The sequence below is a fragment of the Rosa chinensis genome, chromosome 3 (genome assembly GCF_002994745.2).
Source record: "Rosa chinensis cultivar Old Blush chromosome 3, RchiOBHm-V2, whole genome shotgun sequence".
Taxonomy (NCBI): Eukaryota; Viridiplantae; Streptophyta; class Magnoliopsida; order Rosales; family Rosaceae; genus Rosa; species Rosa chinensis.
The window spans coordinates 2,213,148-2,230,846 of record NC_037090.1 but is presented as its reverse complement, the minus strand read 5'-3'; the positions used below and the strand labels follow the sequence as shown (position 1 = coordinate 2,230,846).

General features: G+C 38.2%; 1 protein-coding gene, 2 long non-coding RNA genes and 1 pseudogene across 3 annotated transcripts; 3 read left to right on the top strand and 1 right to left on the bottom strand.

Moving 5' to 3' along the window:
* The first annotated feature begins 7,168 nt into the window (after positions 1-7,168).
* Positions 7,169-7,854, top strand: LOC112194974 (annotated as a pseudogene).
* A 3,315-nt stretch (positions 7,855-11,169) lies between these two features.
* Positions 11,170-12,617, bottom strand: LOC112192517 (protein WUSCHEL). The gene is made up of 4 exons (XM_024332278.1): positions 12,458-12,617; positions 12,027-12,377; positions 11,699-11,784; positions 11,170-11,541 (listed from the first exon to the last, which is right to left on the bottom strand). Exons 1-4 carry the CDS (start codon positions 12,615-12,617, stop codon positions 11,170-11,172), a joined length of 969 nt encoding a protein of 322 aa, XP_024188046.1.
* A 2,221-nt stretch (positions 12,618-14,838) lies between these two features.
* On the top strand, positions 14,839-16,528 carry LOC112191510. Its single transcript, XR_005808539.1, has 3 exons — positions 14,839-14,885; positions 15,028-16,215; positions 16,352-16,528. It is a non-coding gene; the product is annotated as an uncharacterized LOC112191510 (long non-coding RNA).
* Positions 16,529-16,543: 15 nt separating this feature from the next.
* On the top strand, positions 16,544-17,699 carry LOC121052224. The gene is made up of 3 exons (XR_005808538.1): positions 16,544-16,699; positions 17,224-17,293; positions 17,491-17,699. It is a non-coding gene; the product is annotated as an uncharacterized LOC121052224 (long non-coding RNA).

Below are 17,699 nucleotides of genomic sequence, written 5' to 3'. Positions count from 1 at the left end.
CTCATCTTCACTTAAAACCTTTAGAAGTGATGGTGGTGGTGAATACATGAGTACACAGTTTCAGACTTTTTTGAATCAGAAAGGAATTGTTCATCATGTTTCTTGTCCATATACTCCCCAGAAAAATGGAGTGTCAGAGAGGAAGAACAGACATCTTAGGGAAACAGCTGTTACATTGTTGCAAAATGCTTCACTCCCTAATCAATTCTGGTACCATGCCTGTGCCATTGCTGCTTATTTAATAAACAGGATGCCTACTCCAGTACTACAAATGGTGTCACCTTATGAGAAACTATATAAATGTGCACCTCAGATTGATTCTCTTAGGGTATTTGGTTGTGCTTGCTATCCTCTCATGACACCTTACAAGACAGATAAACTTCAGCCAAAAACATTTAGGTGTGTGTTTGTTGGCTTTGCTGCTGGATACAAGGGCTACATATGTTTTAGTCCTACAACCAAGAGGTACATCATCTCACGACATGTATTTTTTGAGGAACAGTCATTCCCTTATGCCTATACTCAAAAACATATTACTCAACCTCATCTTAGTTCACCTCTAGTTTCTGATCAGTCTTACACTTCTTCATTAGCTTCATGTCAATCATCTTCTGTCATAACTACTTCAGGTACCAATTCTGCCTTACCAATGACTACATTGATACATAATTCATCACCATGTGATCATCTTGCATCTCATGATTCTGGTAACTCACCACATGATACCACCATCTCCTCTATTCCTGAGTCTGATGACTCTCATGCAATCCCTACTCCAATTCAGCATGCTTGTGACTATGTTGATAATGATCCTATCATTAGAGTGTCCTCATCACTTCAGGATCAATCTAGCACTCCATTGCCATTTTCAGATGATATCTTTGCTCCTTATACTTCTACTCAAATTGAATTTGCTGAACATGGTGGTGAACTTACCGTTCATTCTGAACCTGGAAATGGCTCAATATCTGTCACTCTCAACTGTGACCAGACTCGACCTCCTCTATGTCAAGTCTCTGAGTGCAACATACTGCATCCAGTGGAAGGTGTGTCCAATGAGGTTTTCAATGAGCATCCTATGCTGACTAGAGGCAAAAGAGGCATACAAAAGAAGAAATGTTTTAGTTCTGTACTTACAAATATCAGTTTGGATCCCGATGCAACTGAGCCATCAAACTATAAATCTGCACTCCAGATTCCAGCTTGGAAGCTTGCCATGGAAGAAGAGTATAATGCATTGATACAGCATAATACTTGGACCCTGGTACCTTTGCCTCCAAACAAGAATCTAGTCTCCTGCAAGTGGTTGTTCAAAGTCAAACGGAATGCCGATGGATCCATAGCTCGACACAAAGCCGGACTTGTGGCAAGGGGATTTAGCCAGGAATTTGGAATTGACTATGAAGAAACTTTTTCTCCTGTTGTGCGTCACACTACTGTTAGATTGATTCTGTGCTTAGCTGCTCATTATAATTGGAAGCTTCACCAACTTGATGTTAAGAATGCTTTTTTGCATGGCTACCTGAATGAAGAAGTATATATGACTCAGCCAGGAGGATTTGTTGATCAGAATGCACCAAATCTTGTGTGCAAATTAAACAAATCTCTGTACGGTCTGAAGCAGGCACCTAGGGCATGGAATGAGAGGTTTACTGCTTTCCTGCCTGCAATTGGTTTTACTCCATCTTATGCAGATCCCAGCTTGTTTGTCAAACTCACAGATACTGCTCGAGTGTTTCTCTTACTATATGTGGATGATATCATTATGACTGGTGATTGTGCAGACCTCATTGCTGCTGTCAAACTTGCTCTTCAACATGAGTTCGATATGAAAGACCTAGGTAAATTGCATTATTTTCTAGGCATTGAGATCAAATATCTCAACTCTGGATTGTTTGTCTCTCAATCTAAGTATGCAAGAGATCTGTTACACAAGGCTGGACTTGATGATTGCCATACTCATTCTACACCTTGTAAATCTGGTGTAAGGCTTATGAAGGATGCTGGATTCCCTTTACAAGATCATGATATCTCATTGTTCAGAAGCTTAGTGGGGTGTCTTCAATACCTAACTTTCACTAGGCCTGATATCACTTTTGCAGTGAATTCTGTGTGTCAATTTTTGCACTCTCCTATAGATTCTCATCTTGTGGCTGCTCAAAGAATATTGAGGTATGTTAAAGGTACTATGGAGCATGGAATACACTTCAAGAGGGCATCAAGTGCCACTGCAACACAACTATATCTCAAAGCATTTTGTGATGCAGATTGGGCAGGAGATCCCAATGATAGGAAATCCACAACAGGTTTTGTCATTCTGCTCAATGATTCTCCCATTTCCTGGTGCAGTAAGAAGCAATCTGCTGTCTCAAGGTCATCTATAGAGGCAGAGTACAGGAGCATGGCTGATACAACCTCTGAGATTAAATGGTTGTCTCATCTACTGAGTAATCTGCATACAACTCTCTCTGATGTGCCCACTTTATACTGTGACAATATATCAGCTCTTGCACTAGCTACAAATCCAATATATCACTCCAAGCTTAAGCATATTGAAGTGGACCTTCACTTTACAAGAAATCAAGTCAAAGCTGGATCACTCAAGCTTCAATTTGTCACTTCCAGAGAGCAACCTGCAGATTTGTTTACTAAGGGACTCTGTGCTCCTCAACACAGCTATTTCTGCAGCAACTTGATGCTTCTATCCCCTCATCAAGTTGAGGGAGGGTGTTAGGATTGTGTTGTTTAGCTAATTACTCTAGTTAATTTCTGCTGCTTTGTAATAAGCAATTAGGGTAATTAGCCTATGTTAATTACGTTTAGCTGCATGCTTTAGTTCACTAGTGCTCCACAGCTGTCTTGACACGTGTCAAGCCTGGGCATCTTCTTGAGTACTATATAAACTCCTCTCTGTACTAGCATAATTGAATCAGGCTCATTTTCTAGATATTTTCTATTCGTTTCTCTATTCCTCTCTAGAACTTTCAGAGATGAAAACGTATTTAATACAGTACAGTTCCAAGACCAATAGCTCCTGCAGATTCTCTTTTACTCCAATCGATATAGTGATACTAAGGCATGGACATGAGTTCTCTTCGTCTCTTCTGTCTCTCCCTCGCTCGGTAGTTCTGAAACCAGTAGAAGACATTCTTGCCTTCAATCTTTCCAAAGTGTCGAAGCCGCGCAGTCACTTGTCGAATTTGTTGTGCCGTCGGTGTCTTTAAACCATGTCCGTATAGCTCTTCCAGGACCCGTAACTGCTCCGGGGTTGGATTCCAACGGGAACTTCACTCATTAGACTAACTTTTTTGTCACAAACTGGCATCTCGACCGTTCAGTTTTTAGGTTTATATTGAGTAGTTCACTTATGCAAATTTTCATCCAAATTGATGATCATTAAAGTACTGAACTTGATCAAGTTAATGGACAAACTGAATATGTCTAACATGAACCGTTCAAGTTCTTAATATATAGTAAACCATGATTATGAACATCCAAACGATTATCAATTTGGCTGCAAATTTACAGTAATAATCTACTAGACTTAAACATTTAATTGTCGAGATGCCAAAATGCGATCGAAAAGTGAGTCCCACAAGAAATCCCTTAAAATGGCCAAAAATAGGAATATCTTAGTGGAAGGGTCATATTATATATATATATATATATATATATATGGATTGCTCATTCGCTCCCTTAAAGGTCTCGTTTGGTTCGCGGAAAGGAAAGTAGTTCCTTTGTCTTTCCCATGGGAAGGGAAATGAACTTTCCGAAGAACTTTCCATTCCGATGTTTGGTAATGTAAGGAAAGTTATCTGGAAAGTTATCTGGAAAGTTGTTAAAAAGTATGTAATTAATGGAATAAAATAATATGTTGTGAGTAATAAATGCAAGGAAAGAAGGGGGGAAAGTGATTCCTTTGGAGTATGGAAGGAACCATTTTCCCCCCTATTTTCCTTTGCTTCAGGAAAGTATTTCCTTTCCTTTTGCATCCGAAACACATAAAAGAAACAACTTTCCTTTCCTGATGCTTACTTTCCGCGACCCAAACGAGGCCTAAAATTGAAAAAAAAAAAAGGATCATTCACTAAAAGAGCGCTCTCTATATATATCTATATGGTGGTGTTTGTTTCGTGGGATTGGATGGGACTGGACTGACTTATCTAGTCCAACAGACATCATTCCGTGTATGGCAACAACTGGGACTCAATTAATGAGATTCCAGAGTTCCCAAAAACCTGCTCTCACCTTCTTCCACAGCGATGTCAAAAACCATCGGACTGTGGAAGCCAAAATCTCGTTCTTCGACTCTTCACTTCAGCTTCGTGGTTTTCCCTGCTACTGTTCGCTAGGGTCTCCTTCCATCTCTTCTGCAGGTTCAATTTTTCACTCTCCCATCCGGCCAATCCCCTCAATTTTCTGCCAACCAAAACACAGAGATTCAGAGATGACGGGTACCCATTAAACCCAAAGTGATGAGTGAAGGAGGATTTTACAGAAATTTATTTGCCATCAATCGTTGAGTTTTGGGAGGTGTGGGAAAGACCTAATTGATATTTGGTTGTTGGCTGCAAGAATTGAAGAGTTGGAGATAGAACCAATTCAATTCCAGGTAAGGGAGAGGGTTTTGCAATTTGTGTTTGATTTGCTTGCTTTTGCTTCATTTATGAGATTCATAATAGTTCTGTGAATTGTAAGGATTGTGCATATGATTCATGGCTTGCTTCTATTGTTGAGACAGACCCAATTTTGTTGTGATTCATGGATGATTGTGCATATGATTCATTAGTTGCTTCTGTGTTCTTTCTTGCTGCTTCTTAGTCCTAGACAATGCCAAACAAGATTCATGGCTTGCTATAGCATAACCCAAATTAAAAGAGTCCAGGACTCTTGTAGAAATTAAGGTCGAGAGTGATAGTCCGGTGAAACAAACACCCCCTATATGTATATACTTGTAACTTTCATGCGTCCCCCACCCTCTGACAAATGCATTACTTTTCAACCAAACCCTGTTACACGGCCCGGGGGAGGAATCAAAAGAACTTAAATAGAAAAAGAACATTTTGAAGAAGTTGATATTTTTGGTTTTCGTTACATGGTGCAGACCTAGACCTGGATGTAATGGACCATTGGACTGTGCCGTTTTTTACGTCCGGGTAGGTTTGGTATACTTATTTATGTCGCTTCGCCCCACACGTACAGATGAGCATGGTTTGATCTTGAAGGCTCTTGGAAGGAAGTACCCCAGTCGGCACACTCAGAAGTTGTTCATCTGTAACTTCTCATCTTTTGCAGATCATTAATTGAACCCGACTTGAATTGAATGAGATCAGAACAGGTTTCACAATAGTACCGGTACGGTACCTGGACCATCTTTTATTGTTGATTCGATTCCCATCAAATGCAGTTTCTAGCTCCAGCTGGCTAGCTCCCATCGTTTTCCTTGGATCCGGCTTCTTCTCTTTTATTTAAGAACTCGTACTGAGTTTATCATTTTAAGAATTTAGTAGGGAACTGGGAACATTTCTATTTGACAAACTAATTACCATGTTTTATTAATTGTTTATCCGATTTCCATCCAATATGCACATTCTCCTAGCTAGCTGACTAGCTTTCAGCATTGTTTTCTACTTTTCTTTAAAAGCATGCGCAGTTTTGACTTGGTCCCATGTGGTCGGCATCAGCTAGCTACGAACATATCCCAGACAAAAAGATAATAAAAGAGGCAAAGAGAGAAGGTGGAGGTGAAGAGTGAGCTAGGGAGTCACTGCAAAAGAACCAATGATTTCTTCACCTGCAGAAGCTTTTGGTAAGGAGAAGGAAATGAAGGGGGAGTACCGGAGTAGCCATGACAGAGACTAATTAGTTAAGATGGAGTTAGGGGTCTCACTGCACGATTTGAAATTTAAATACATTTTTTATTTTTGTAAGAGAGTCTTTAAAGAGGACTTTCAAATCAACAAAAAAATTGTACACTTTAACTGACATAATCTCATAATCATGCTCACAAGTCACAACCGCTAGTCCCAAAAAAAAAAAATGCTCACAACCTCTTACAAAATACTATTATTTTAAAAGTACATTTGTCATACCATATAGGTATATATTATGTACGCTCTATAATAAAATCATGAGTATTTTAAGACCTAAAACAAATTGTATGTGATTAAATATTTCTATGTGATTCATGCCATATGGGGTATTTCATTTCACCATATATAAGTTTTTTTTTTTGTTTAGATTCAAGGACACTTATTTTTCATTAAGCAGAAGGATCAGTTACAACTTACAAGTAAGACATTTTCAATACAATCGACAAGCCATTAAGGGTCTACTTCTAACCAAACAAACATCTCAATTGCAGCGCATACCACACAATTGTTGTGCGTTACACCATTGTGTTCATGTGGTTTGTAAAACATCAAACATACGAACAATGTAGTTGGATTAGTACTCTCTCTTCGCTTAAAGTCACTATCAAAATCTGCATGTATGTTACAAGCTACCGTACCTTTTGTACAGTGAACGTACATATTTAGTAACAACACAGGAGGTAGCTATGAGAATTAAAGACCACTTCTTATATATTGACTCAATAAGAGAAACCACTTCTTCTGCACAAATAAGAAGATATCAATTGCAAACTCACTATTACAACATTGCACTAAAATGAAATTTGGTAACCTCATGCGTCCGGCCAACTCAGTGATAAAGTAATATGAGATTCACATCCAAAACCAATTGGCAATAGATGAAGTGGCTCAAACTCTTATAAACTCATAGACAAAGTCCAATTTTTCCCATGTGGGATTTATACTCTCAACACGCCCCCACACGTGTGACAAATTTTCATGCACGCCATGTACGTGGACAACTTATATTGGGCGACATGGAGTCCGTGTGGCTGTAAGGCATGCACAAGTGGGATAACCTGACTCTAATACCATGATAAAGTAATATGATATAGAATGTCCCAAATATTTATAAACCCATAAGCAAGTTTCCATTTTTTCCATGTGGGATTTATACTCTCAACACTGAGAAGCAAAAGTCATTTATGAATTGAATTGGTATCACTCTCTATATATATGCATGCATTTCTTCAGTCAAAGTCATGATGGACTGGTGGTCGAAGCAAGCTGGTTGACACTTCAAACATGCCATACAATTTGGGGCACTTTAAAAATCCTTACATGCACCAACCTCCGCCTCCTATAAATTCAATCCCTTACTTCCCTGATCATCTCCCATATCCCCGATCGTATACTAATCAGTTATCAGAAAATGGCCGGAAAACAATGCGTCGTGTTTTTGGTGATGGTGTGTGCGGCGATGGCCGGAAGTGCTTCTGCGCAAAGTGCTACTATCGTGACTTCGTGAGAGCCACGTACCACCTTTACAATCCGCAGGACAACAACTGGGACTTGCGAGCCGTAAGTGCCTACTGCGCGAAGTGGGATGCCGACAAGCCCTTGGAATGGCGCAGCAAGTACGGATGGACCACCTTCTGTGGCCCCGCAGGCCCGACCGGACAAGAGGCCTGCGGAAAGTGCCTGCTAGTGACGAACACCGCGACAGGAGCTCAGGCGACGGTGAGGATTGTCGATCAGTGCAGCAACGGAGGGCTGGACTTGGACGTGAATGTGTTTAACCAGATAGACACGGACGGAAGTGGGTATCAGCAAGGACACCATACAGTCAACTATACGACTTTGTCGACTGTGAGGACTAAACTAATTAAACCCTTGCTAGCTTCCATCATGAATTGGTAAGCAGCTAAAGTTTACATGTAAACTACGACATGAATAAACTTCATCATAGATGATGGATGGAATAAAATCAATAAATTAACAAAAGTGGTATTATTGCTTCTTCTTCTTCTTTTTTTTTTAATTTTTTTTTATATCTGAATGGTATTATTGCTTATTGGTTAATTATAATTACAAGCATTTTTTTGTCTGATAATTACAAGCATAATAATTGTAGATCTAAATTACACACATGTATGTATTCATGAAACCAATCAATTAATTAACTGTTGTAGTTTTCCATTTTCAATGGGCATTATGATTTGAAGGAGTGAGTGAATATTATAGAATAATAACTACAAGAACCACAATGCCAGATTATATATCCATCGTACTTATATATGTTTTCCTCCTCCATACCATGCTACAAAACATTAGACACTTAACAATCCGTATAAAATCTAATTGGATTAATTAGCACCTCGATCACATCATAACTATGAAAGAAGATCATGATGACCGGGATCACTGATCGAGCTAATAGCTGGAATTAATTAATTCTGAAAATTTCTCTTCCTGCCTGCCATGAGATATGGGGATTACGGTTTCTTCTTATTATTATTAATACGAGGAAACAAAGGATTCTTAGGAACATGTATGCCAACTATATATAATGCTAATTGAAAATGTATGCGTTATAAGTATGCAGGAAAATGTTTCGTTCTTTATACCTTACTTAAGCTGGTCATGTAGTTTTTCCTAAGCGTGAGAATTCTCAGTTTCTGTTGCATTTGGAGGCGCTTTGGATTGGTAGCATAATTACCATACTATGTTCCCGCCTAAGATTAAATTCGACGACATTTAGTTTCACTCTGCCACCAGGAGGCTGCGACCATTTGACCAAATAAGAAACTCGCCGCCTACCTAAAACACTCGACCCTTTGGATTGGTTAAGAGCAGAAAATTGTTTCAAATGGAAAATTATTATTTTAAAGCTTATTGTTAAAAGATTTTTTTTTTTTAGAGAGACATGTTGAAAATTAAATTCTATAAAATCGATTATGTGGCATATGCCACATCATTTGGGATCCAAATTTGGTACAAATATTTGAGATATGTAGCATCACTCACAAACAAACAATTAACTGAGATACTAATATATAAAGTATAAACCATACAAGTCAGCACCAAAGCCACTACCACACTCTAACTTTTGAAATAGAGCTAATACGACTACCCTCAAATCTTGATCACTAATGAAACTGCATAATACATTGGGAAGGGTGACATTATGCCTAAACCCAACAAATATTAAATATCAAAAGAACATCCCGATATAATAACCGGAGTCTTAACTAAGCATATATATTATACTAAGCACCAATTAATGAAGAGTGCACTACTGGCTACTCCATTAACTTTAAAATTAGGGTGACATACTGAAAAATATTGCTGACACGAAGACATAATTTACTAATACTATCAGTTTTCCCACTACGTTGCCATTAGAAAATCAATCCGGTAGCACTTAATTTCATCTTGCCACGTACTGGGAGATAGACAAGAAACTCTCCACCTATCCAGAGCAGACAAGACACACAATGTGTGCAATCCAGGATAAAATCCGTGTCTCCCTACCACAACTTGGCAGGGGCTTATTTCCTTTATAAAGCCACAATCAACTAAAAAACAACATCTTATATATTAAGCCAATTCTTGAGGGAATGGTTAAATTTTTGAAGTTCCATATATACCCTCACATTATATAAATATTAATAAACAAATTATTTCTATGGATTAGATAGTCAATAAACTATATCATATTTCAAAAAATTACAATGTACATATCCCATGAAAAAATAAGAAGGACGTTCCACAAAATTATGAGAGAAATTTTTGTAATTTTTTTAATTTAAAAATAAAAATAATAAATAAAACCCAATTGACATGTTAAGGGGCTAGTAAAAAGAAAACATAAGTAAGATCATGCCAATAATAGACCATTTGAGACCCAATCCCCAGCCCAGCCATCATATATAAGGAGTGTAGAAGCCCACTGCCGCCCTTGACTACCCACTACCGCCCCGTCCTCATCTTCTGCGTACTACCACTGTCATCATTCCAACACCCTCCTCACTCAAGCCACATCCACCACCCACCGTCCCACCTAGCTTCATAGAATCCCACGCCGCGCTAGGAACTCGACCTCGCAATAAAGGCCACTCTCCACAACTCCTGCCCTCCAAATCAGCGGAACCTGCTACCACGGCGACCCAAGACAGCCACCTCACTCTCACTAAACCCAGCGACAACCCAAGCTAGAGTGATTCTGATCCACCTAAGCCGGAACGATTTCGATCTAGAGGCACCACCATTGCATCCTCCGCCATCTGAGAGAAAATTGAATCCCAAAACGAACTTCTGAGGAAAACGACAACCCCACAAATGGAGGAGCCCGTCCGGCTACACTCGCCACATGCCGACGAGGCCGAAGGTCCAAGTCGATGCGAGTACGCCGCTGGACGTGACAGTACATGATGAAGAGAAACCCTAGTTCATAGAGAGAGAAAGAGAGTTTTTTTTGTTAATCATTTTTACTGTGTAAAAAAAACCAATCCGCCACATTCTCTCTAAAAATTGATCAATTTTAACTTGTTGATTGATCGTTTCAAAAAAAAAAAAAAATTGTTGATTGATCCTGTGCTTATTTAATTCTGGTCTCTCTTTGTTTTGCATATTATGTAATTTATGATTTTAATTTCGTAATTTATATATGTGTTATATGGGTACATTTTGGATAATTTATATGCATGTTCATTTTGAGCTATAGGCTAGGCTTACCAATTTTTCATTTGATCTCAATCTTGTTTAGATGACGCATGGCCATACGATTAGTGACAATGTTTATGTTCTATGCATATTCTTGGGTTAGATCGTTGACACTAGCTATTATTTTACAGAATTACATATTACCTAATAAAAATACAGGACCAGGTGACAACTGATCTAGATATTCGACAGCTTCTACGTACGCATATATGCATATTAGTTTCATAATTTATGGAACCTGAGAATACGTACGATGGAGATTCATTAATTTACAGAAAAAGAAGTCCGTTCACCTAACTAGAGGGATCCAGGTACGTATCCCTCGATCAACGTACAATACAGCTCCAGAAACAAATTAAACATAAAGGGAGAGACATCAAGCTTACCCTTTCAAACAAATTAAACTGCCTTTAAACAAAAAAGAAGAAATAAAAGTAGGAAGACCAAGAACAGAACCTGATAAAGAGTTACACAACCCACACTCCCCCACCCCCAAGAACACACACATGCCTATTATTTATTAGATGGATAGATTGGCAGACGCTTCCAAATTAAGGAGATTTCTAGCTAAATACTCCGATTCTCAGATTCTTCAAAGAAATTGAAAATATTGGTATGCCATGAAATCTTCCTTACTGTCTGTGTTTGTGGTTCTGATCATAGGTGATTCGGTATCCATAACACCCTTAACATTGTCGCTCTCAAGTGGAAAGAGCTCCAGAGTTTGAGTTTCTAATCTACTTTCTGCTTCTTTGTAAATATTGGGTGTAGTCAACACCATACCGTAATCATTATCATAATGGAGATGATGATAGTCCAAGAGCTTTGTGTATATTAATGTAGCTGATGCGTTTGTTTGTTGTTCTTCCGAGGTCGGTGTAGCCAAATAGGATTGCTCCTCCAATTGACCGGAGTAATTGCCGGTCACCATGCTCATCCTCTTTTGCAGCACTGAAGATAATTCCTGCGGACGTACAGTAATAAATGAAACTCATGCACGTACATACGTAATGTAAAAAAGTAAAAATTCCTAGCATTCAATCCATTTCTATCTTTTATTGAGATTTTGATTAGACACAGTTAAGTCCAAGAACCACATACGTTAAGAAAATGATATATACCTGATCAGCAAGAATACCGTAGTTTGATAGTGCCCATTTATTCTGGTGCTCAATTTCAAGAGTACTTGACCTTCTCTGTCCTGCAGCTGCAAGTAGACAATTTCCATAACTTGTGATTGATCTGTTAATTAATTTTTGAGCCTGATCAATCGTGAAACTCATATAGAAACAAATTTTACAACTTCTTGTAAAACTCGAGCTAGCACTCAATCAATTAACCTAAAGGAGGTGGCCACACGGGCCTAGTGTTAAGCCCTAGTTCCATATTACTTGGGGAATGGGGAGAGATGAAAACATATTTAATACAGTACAGTCCCAAGGCCAATACCTCCTGCAGATTCTTTGTTGCTCCAAAGTTGTTTTTCCTTAGAGTGATACTGAGGCATGGACAGGAGTTCATGTCGTCTCTTCTGTCTCTCCCTCGCTCGGTGGTTCTGAAACCAGTAGAAGACATTCTTGTATTCAATCTTTCCAAAGTGTTGAAGCCGCGCAGTCACTTGTCGGATTTGTTCTGCCGTTGGTGTCTTTAATCCATGTCCATACAGCTCTTCCAGGACCCGTAACTGCTCTGGGGTTGGATTCCATCGGGAACTTTGCTGCGAAGCTGCAGAGGAGGGTTGGTGACCATTATAGCAATAATCACCGCCACTTCTGCCTTGCGACTGCGTCACTCCAACCACTGTATGAAATATATTAATTGTTTTACTATATCCCATGTTAATATCTTCAATTTTAAAATTTAATTAACTTACTAAGTACCCTGATGATGGTGGTGGTTGGATGATAACACATAACTTTGGGTCATGTTGGAAGTAGCGCTAAGCTTTGGAGTGAATGCTACTTCTGCAGCGGGCTCATGAACATTTGCAGCTTTGATCGAGTAGTAGTCATCCTCATGCATATCCCTACTGTTGTTCATGTTAGGCTCTCTAAAACCACCGCTGCTCGATCGACAGGGGATTCTTTTGACTCGGGATTGTGATATAGTGATAGATACTATAGCATGGACAATAAGTCCTACTAGGAAATCTTGTAGCAAGTAGAGCTGAGAACGATGCAGAGAATGTGCATGCGCACATATTATATAGGCAGTTTTAAGGATGAACTTTCATGCCTCTCCCCCCCCTCTGACAGACGCATTTACTTTTCAACAAAATCTGTTGCACCAAATAAAATTAAGCCCCCCTTCCTCGGCTCTTTCCATATATATTTTCCTTGTTGACATACATGGACGATTATTGTGTCTATTGATCCATCAATGCCCACAAAATGTAAAGATTTATTTGGATTAATTTTGCAATCATTAGAACTTGAATAGAAATGAACATTTCAAATAAGTGATAATTTCGGGTTCGTTAGTAGGTGCAGACCTAGACCTGACTTTTTTACGGCCGAGTAAGTTTGGTAAACTTTATTTATGTGGGATTCATGTTTGATTTTGAAAGCTATCGGAAAATATTTATGCCAGTAGCCCAGTGTAGATCTGGGTGAGATTGGAAAATAGAAGGCTTGTGAAAATTTTAGCGGAGCTGATATCTTGCTTCACTGATGGATGAAGCCGCTGTGGCTGCTCTGGAAGAGAAAGAGACATCAGCCGAAAGTTCAGGTGCATCTATCAAAGAAATTCAATTATGCTATACAGAAAGGCAACTGCTATACTATGGAGAGATTTGAAAATTTGGAGAGAGCCTCGAGGTGCCTGCTTTTAACTGACAAACATGATAATCTCATAATTATGCTAACAAAACTCTCACACAATACTATTATTTTAACAGTACCAGTGTATACTATGTGGGCAAATAACTACATATCATGCGCGCTACCCGCTCCATAATAAATTCATGAGTATTTTAAGACCTAAAACAAATTGAATGTGATTACATATTTTCATGTAATTCATGAGTCATGTGGGGTATTTCGTTTAACCACATATAAATATATATATATTTTTTTTGGGATAAAAAAACTGTTGTATGTCATTAAGCAGAAGGAATAGTTATAAGTAGGACATTTTCAATACAATCTACAAGTCATTGAGAGTCTACTTTTAACCAAACATCAGACGTGCCAACAATGTAGTTGGATTTAGTACTCTCTCTTCGCACAGTCACTATTAAAACCTGCATCCATGTTAATAGCTGCCGTACCGTACCTTTTGTACAGTGGACATATATAGTAAAAACACAGGTATTAATTTATTATATTGACTTCAATAAGAGAGACCACTTCTGCTCTGCGCAAACAAGAAGTGAAGAAGATATCAATTGCAAAATCCAAACTTGCATTTAAAACCAAAAACATAAAATTAAAGACCACAGTCACCACACTATTCCAAGATCGTACTAAAATGGAAACTAGGTAACGTCCGTTGGTGAGTCTATCGAAAAAAAAAAACGTCAGTCGGTGAGGGGATGCTTAGTTATCATGCCTCTAGCTAGTAACTATCTAATCCAGGTACCATGGCAATTATGTTGCTTTTCATCTTGGTTAATACTGGTGGTTACACTTTTCCTGCTTTGCCTGATCTCGTTCAAAATATAGATATGATTCGACCAAAAAAAAAAAAAAAACGAACGAACGAACTATAGATCTCAGTGAGGAATTATGGGCTATTGCTCTGAACTCTGCTGCAATTTCGTCTTTTTGCAATGGGTGTTGGCATATTTGCACACTCATATATATTATATATACATATGCACATATTTATTTTGAAATTTCAATTTCAATAAAAATTTTGGTTGTTTAGATTTATGAAAATTTGTACGAAAATTTTAAATGTCAATTGACATTTGAATATATATTGATATTCACTACTAGAAATTTCCCCAATAGAACCTCTTTAGTAGCCACCAAAAATTATCAGTGGCTTTTTCAAACAGTATGACACTGTTATTTGGCGTCAGTGACTCAATTTTTTCTCACACTGTACATCAGTGGGGATTGGGTGGAATAGAGGTTTTGCTATTACTGTATCCACTCTAAACAGAGCCAAATGCAGTATAATAACATTTAACAATAATATAAGTGGGCTCCAGTCGTCCTGTGGTTTTCAACTTCTTATGGTGTGGTGCCGAGACAGCGAAGAACTCCTTTTTCGTATATATTCATTTGCCCCGATTAAAACCCTAGCTTCCTCTTTGCCTCTTCTTCCTGTGCCCTTTTTCTGTGTGTGGCGCCTTTCTATCAGGTTCGAAACCCTAATATCTGATCTCTCTCTCTCGCTCTCTCTCTCTCTTAATCTCTCTCTATGGTTATCATTTTCTTCTGCTCCATAATTTTGTGGGTGTTATTCCAGAATCGCTTGATTTCCTGTCGATTTTCTGGATCAGAGTTTCAAATCCATGTTATTTTTCGGCATTTGAGGTTGGCTTAGGGTGGAGTGGTGGATCTGTTGTAGTGTTCTCTGACGACGACAACGATTTGGATCTATGAGGCATCGAAGGCGTTCGATGGGGCAGGGGAGCGGCCCTGAGCCTAGAGCAAAGGTGCTCGCAGTAACGTGCTTGTTTCTCTTCTCTTATGTTGTTAAAGTTTCAATCTTTAGCCATATATACGAAAGATTGTGCCACGGAGGATCAGGTTCTCACCCCCTGGACTGCTTCTGTTGCAAGGTGATATAGATAGGCTTATCTAACTTTCATGGAATCGTGGATATGGGAATTTTGATTTTTGTGTTTGTATTCCCTGTTTTTTTTTTGGGTGTTGTTGTCCTTTACGCAAAGTTTAATGTTTAAGTTGTCTGTTCACGGCGTTTAAAGAATCTGGGGTTATTTTGGTTAAAGGTGATGATGTGTGCTCCTTTTGATTGGTTGGGAACCATTTGTTTGTATTACGTTTTAATAGAAAGATTGTGTTTTGAGGTTCATTATAGTTTGCAGGTTGGATTGGATCAGATGGTCCACATTTTTCATTTGCCTTGAAGAGAAAATTCCTGATTTTCAAAATAATCCTCACTTTAATCTACGTCGGCAGACCTTTTTCTTTCATATTCTTCTCGTACCTCAGATTTATAGGGATCACATATAATATGGCCTTCTTTAGCTTGAGAGGAGTTGCTTTTTTTTTTTTTTTAATTGTATCAAAACTTAAATTTGTAGGACAGACTCTTGCAATTTTAGGCTAGATGTTTTGATAACACAAGATGGAAGAAAGTGTGATTGGTTATTCTTTGATTGCTTCAGCACTTGTTGTTCCTAGTCTCCTAGAAGAGGACTGGACAACTTCATTCTTTTCATGTAAGAATAGTAATATAGGAATGTGGCTGTCTAATAGACACCTTGTAAATACCATGTTTTTTTTCCCTCCACAATGATTCTAGTTAATGAATCAATTTCAGGAACTTGCATATGCAGATTTTAAAGTTTTTGATGCATAACGTGCAATCTATGTGTTACAGTGGACATAATTTGTTGCGAGAACCACGCTGCAACAAAGGACTTGCCTTCACTGAGAAGGAGAGAGATGCTCATTACTTACGTGGCCTTCTGCCTCCAGCCGTCCTGACCCAAGAGCTTCAGGTTACAAAATGGCATTGCTCAAAGTTCATCTCAATTCTTTTTTGTTTAACAGATTAAGCTATTTCTCACTACTATAAGTCTGCCTTTTGGTGTTTCTCTTTTGCTAAACATTCCTGTAATACTTTTTTGTGATTAGGAAAAGAAGATGATGCACAATCTTCGAAAATATGAGGTTCCATGGAAAAGATTTGCTGGCCTCAAGGATACCCTTTTTTCACGGTACACTGCTGAACTTTTCTGTGCAGAGATTTGTATTAGAACTATTTATCCGAAAGTTTTCCCCCAATTTAGAGGATAGTAGCATTCTAATACTTCCTATAATATGTGGATGTTGCTTCTATTCACTAAATCTGTGTTGTTTCTGCTCATGTATGACAAATGATGCTTAGTTCTTTCCTTAGGTGAATTGGTCCAAGCTACTACCAAGGTAAATACAAAATGGAAAGGACTGCTAAAGTATTACCTATTAGACATCGATGAAGAGGTTTGGATTTCAGTCCTTCTAACTAATACTTGCATGCACTTATTTAACCAATATAATTCTTTTTTGCATCACTAAACTTGGTTGACTATAAAATGTCCCTCCTTTCTCGGCTTTTTTTAGAGGCACAGCTTTGCTTGAACATGCTTCATTTCTTTAATTTACTTTACAAACCTTTGAGAGAACTTGTAGTTTAAGAGAAACATCAAGTGACAAGTTAACCGAAGTCGATTCATTTTGCAAGCTTTTAGGACAGTCTCTATGTGCAGTTATCTATCAGTGTTTTCATCTAACTTGTACCCGGAGTGTGTCAAATGTAACTTTCCATCTCTAGTCTTTTCAATAAGTATTTATCCACATATGAATTAATGTTATATTCAGTGTTAAGAGTTTTCTTGGTCTGGAGTTAGGATAGTGTTAAAGTTAGTATAATGCTGGAAACCTGGACCTAACTTTTTTCATGGTTGCTAATGTAATGCTAATTGCTGTTAATACTTTGTGATGATTTAATTTTTGTTACTTTACAGTTAGAAGTAATAATGAAATCTGAAGATATGTGTTTGGAGTCTGCTAAGAAGTTCTCCCGTGTTTGATAAGGTATGCTTGCCTACATAGTTTTGGATCATCATAAATCATAATCCACGTTAGTATGAAAAGATCAGAGCGATGCAGTCATTTAAAATTGCATGACTTTTTATCTCCTTGGATGAATGTCGATAAGCTTCTGTTTAGTGCTTTGCCAGCCCTTGGTTCTTGAGCAATGAGTTAAAAGAGTTGTGCTTGTAAAATTGCAGGTCAAGAAGCTGCAAAGGGACTGTCTAAGGAACCCTGTGAATCACTGACGAAGCTTACAAGAGTATCACTTCTAGTAGTGTATAGTTTCTTATAGATGTATTTTGAACTTGTAAATTTATTGTATAATACATTTAAAATACAATACAAGATCATATATGCACCAATTATTTGGTGCATTTTTTTTTAATATAGCCTACCAATTTTGCCA

Excerpts from the sequence above, each read along its gene's own strand:
- LOC112192517 (XM_024332278.1), bottom strand. The coding sequence starts at position 12,617 with ATGAACAACAGTAGGGATATGCATGAGGATGACTACTACTCGATCAAA. Across the intron at positions 12,378-12,457 it reads CAACCACCACCATCATCAGG|TGGTTGGAGTGACGCAGTCG; the intron begins GTACTTAGTAAG and ends TATTTCATACAG. Across the intron at positions 11,542-11,698 it reads ACGGTATTCTTGCTGATCAG|GAATTATCTTCAGTGCTGCA; the intron begins GTATATATCATT and ends GTACGTCCGCAG.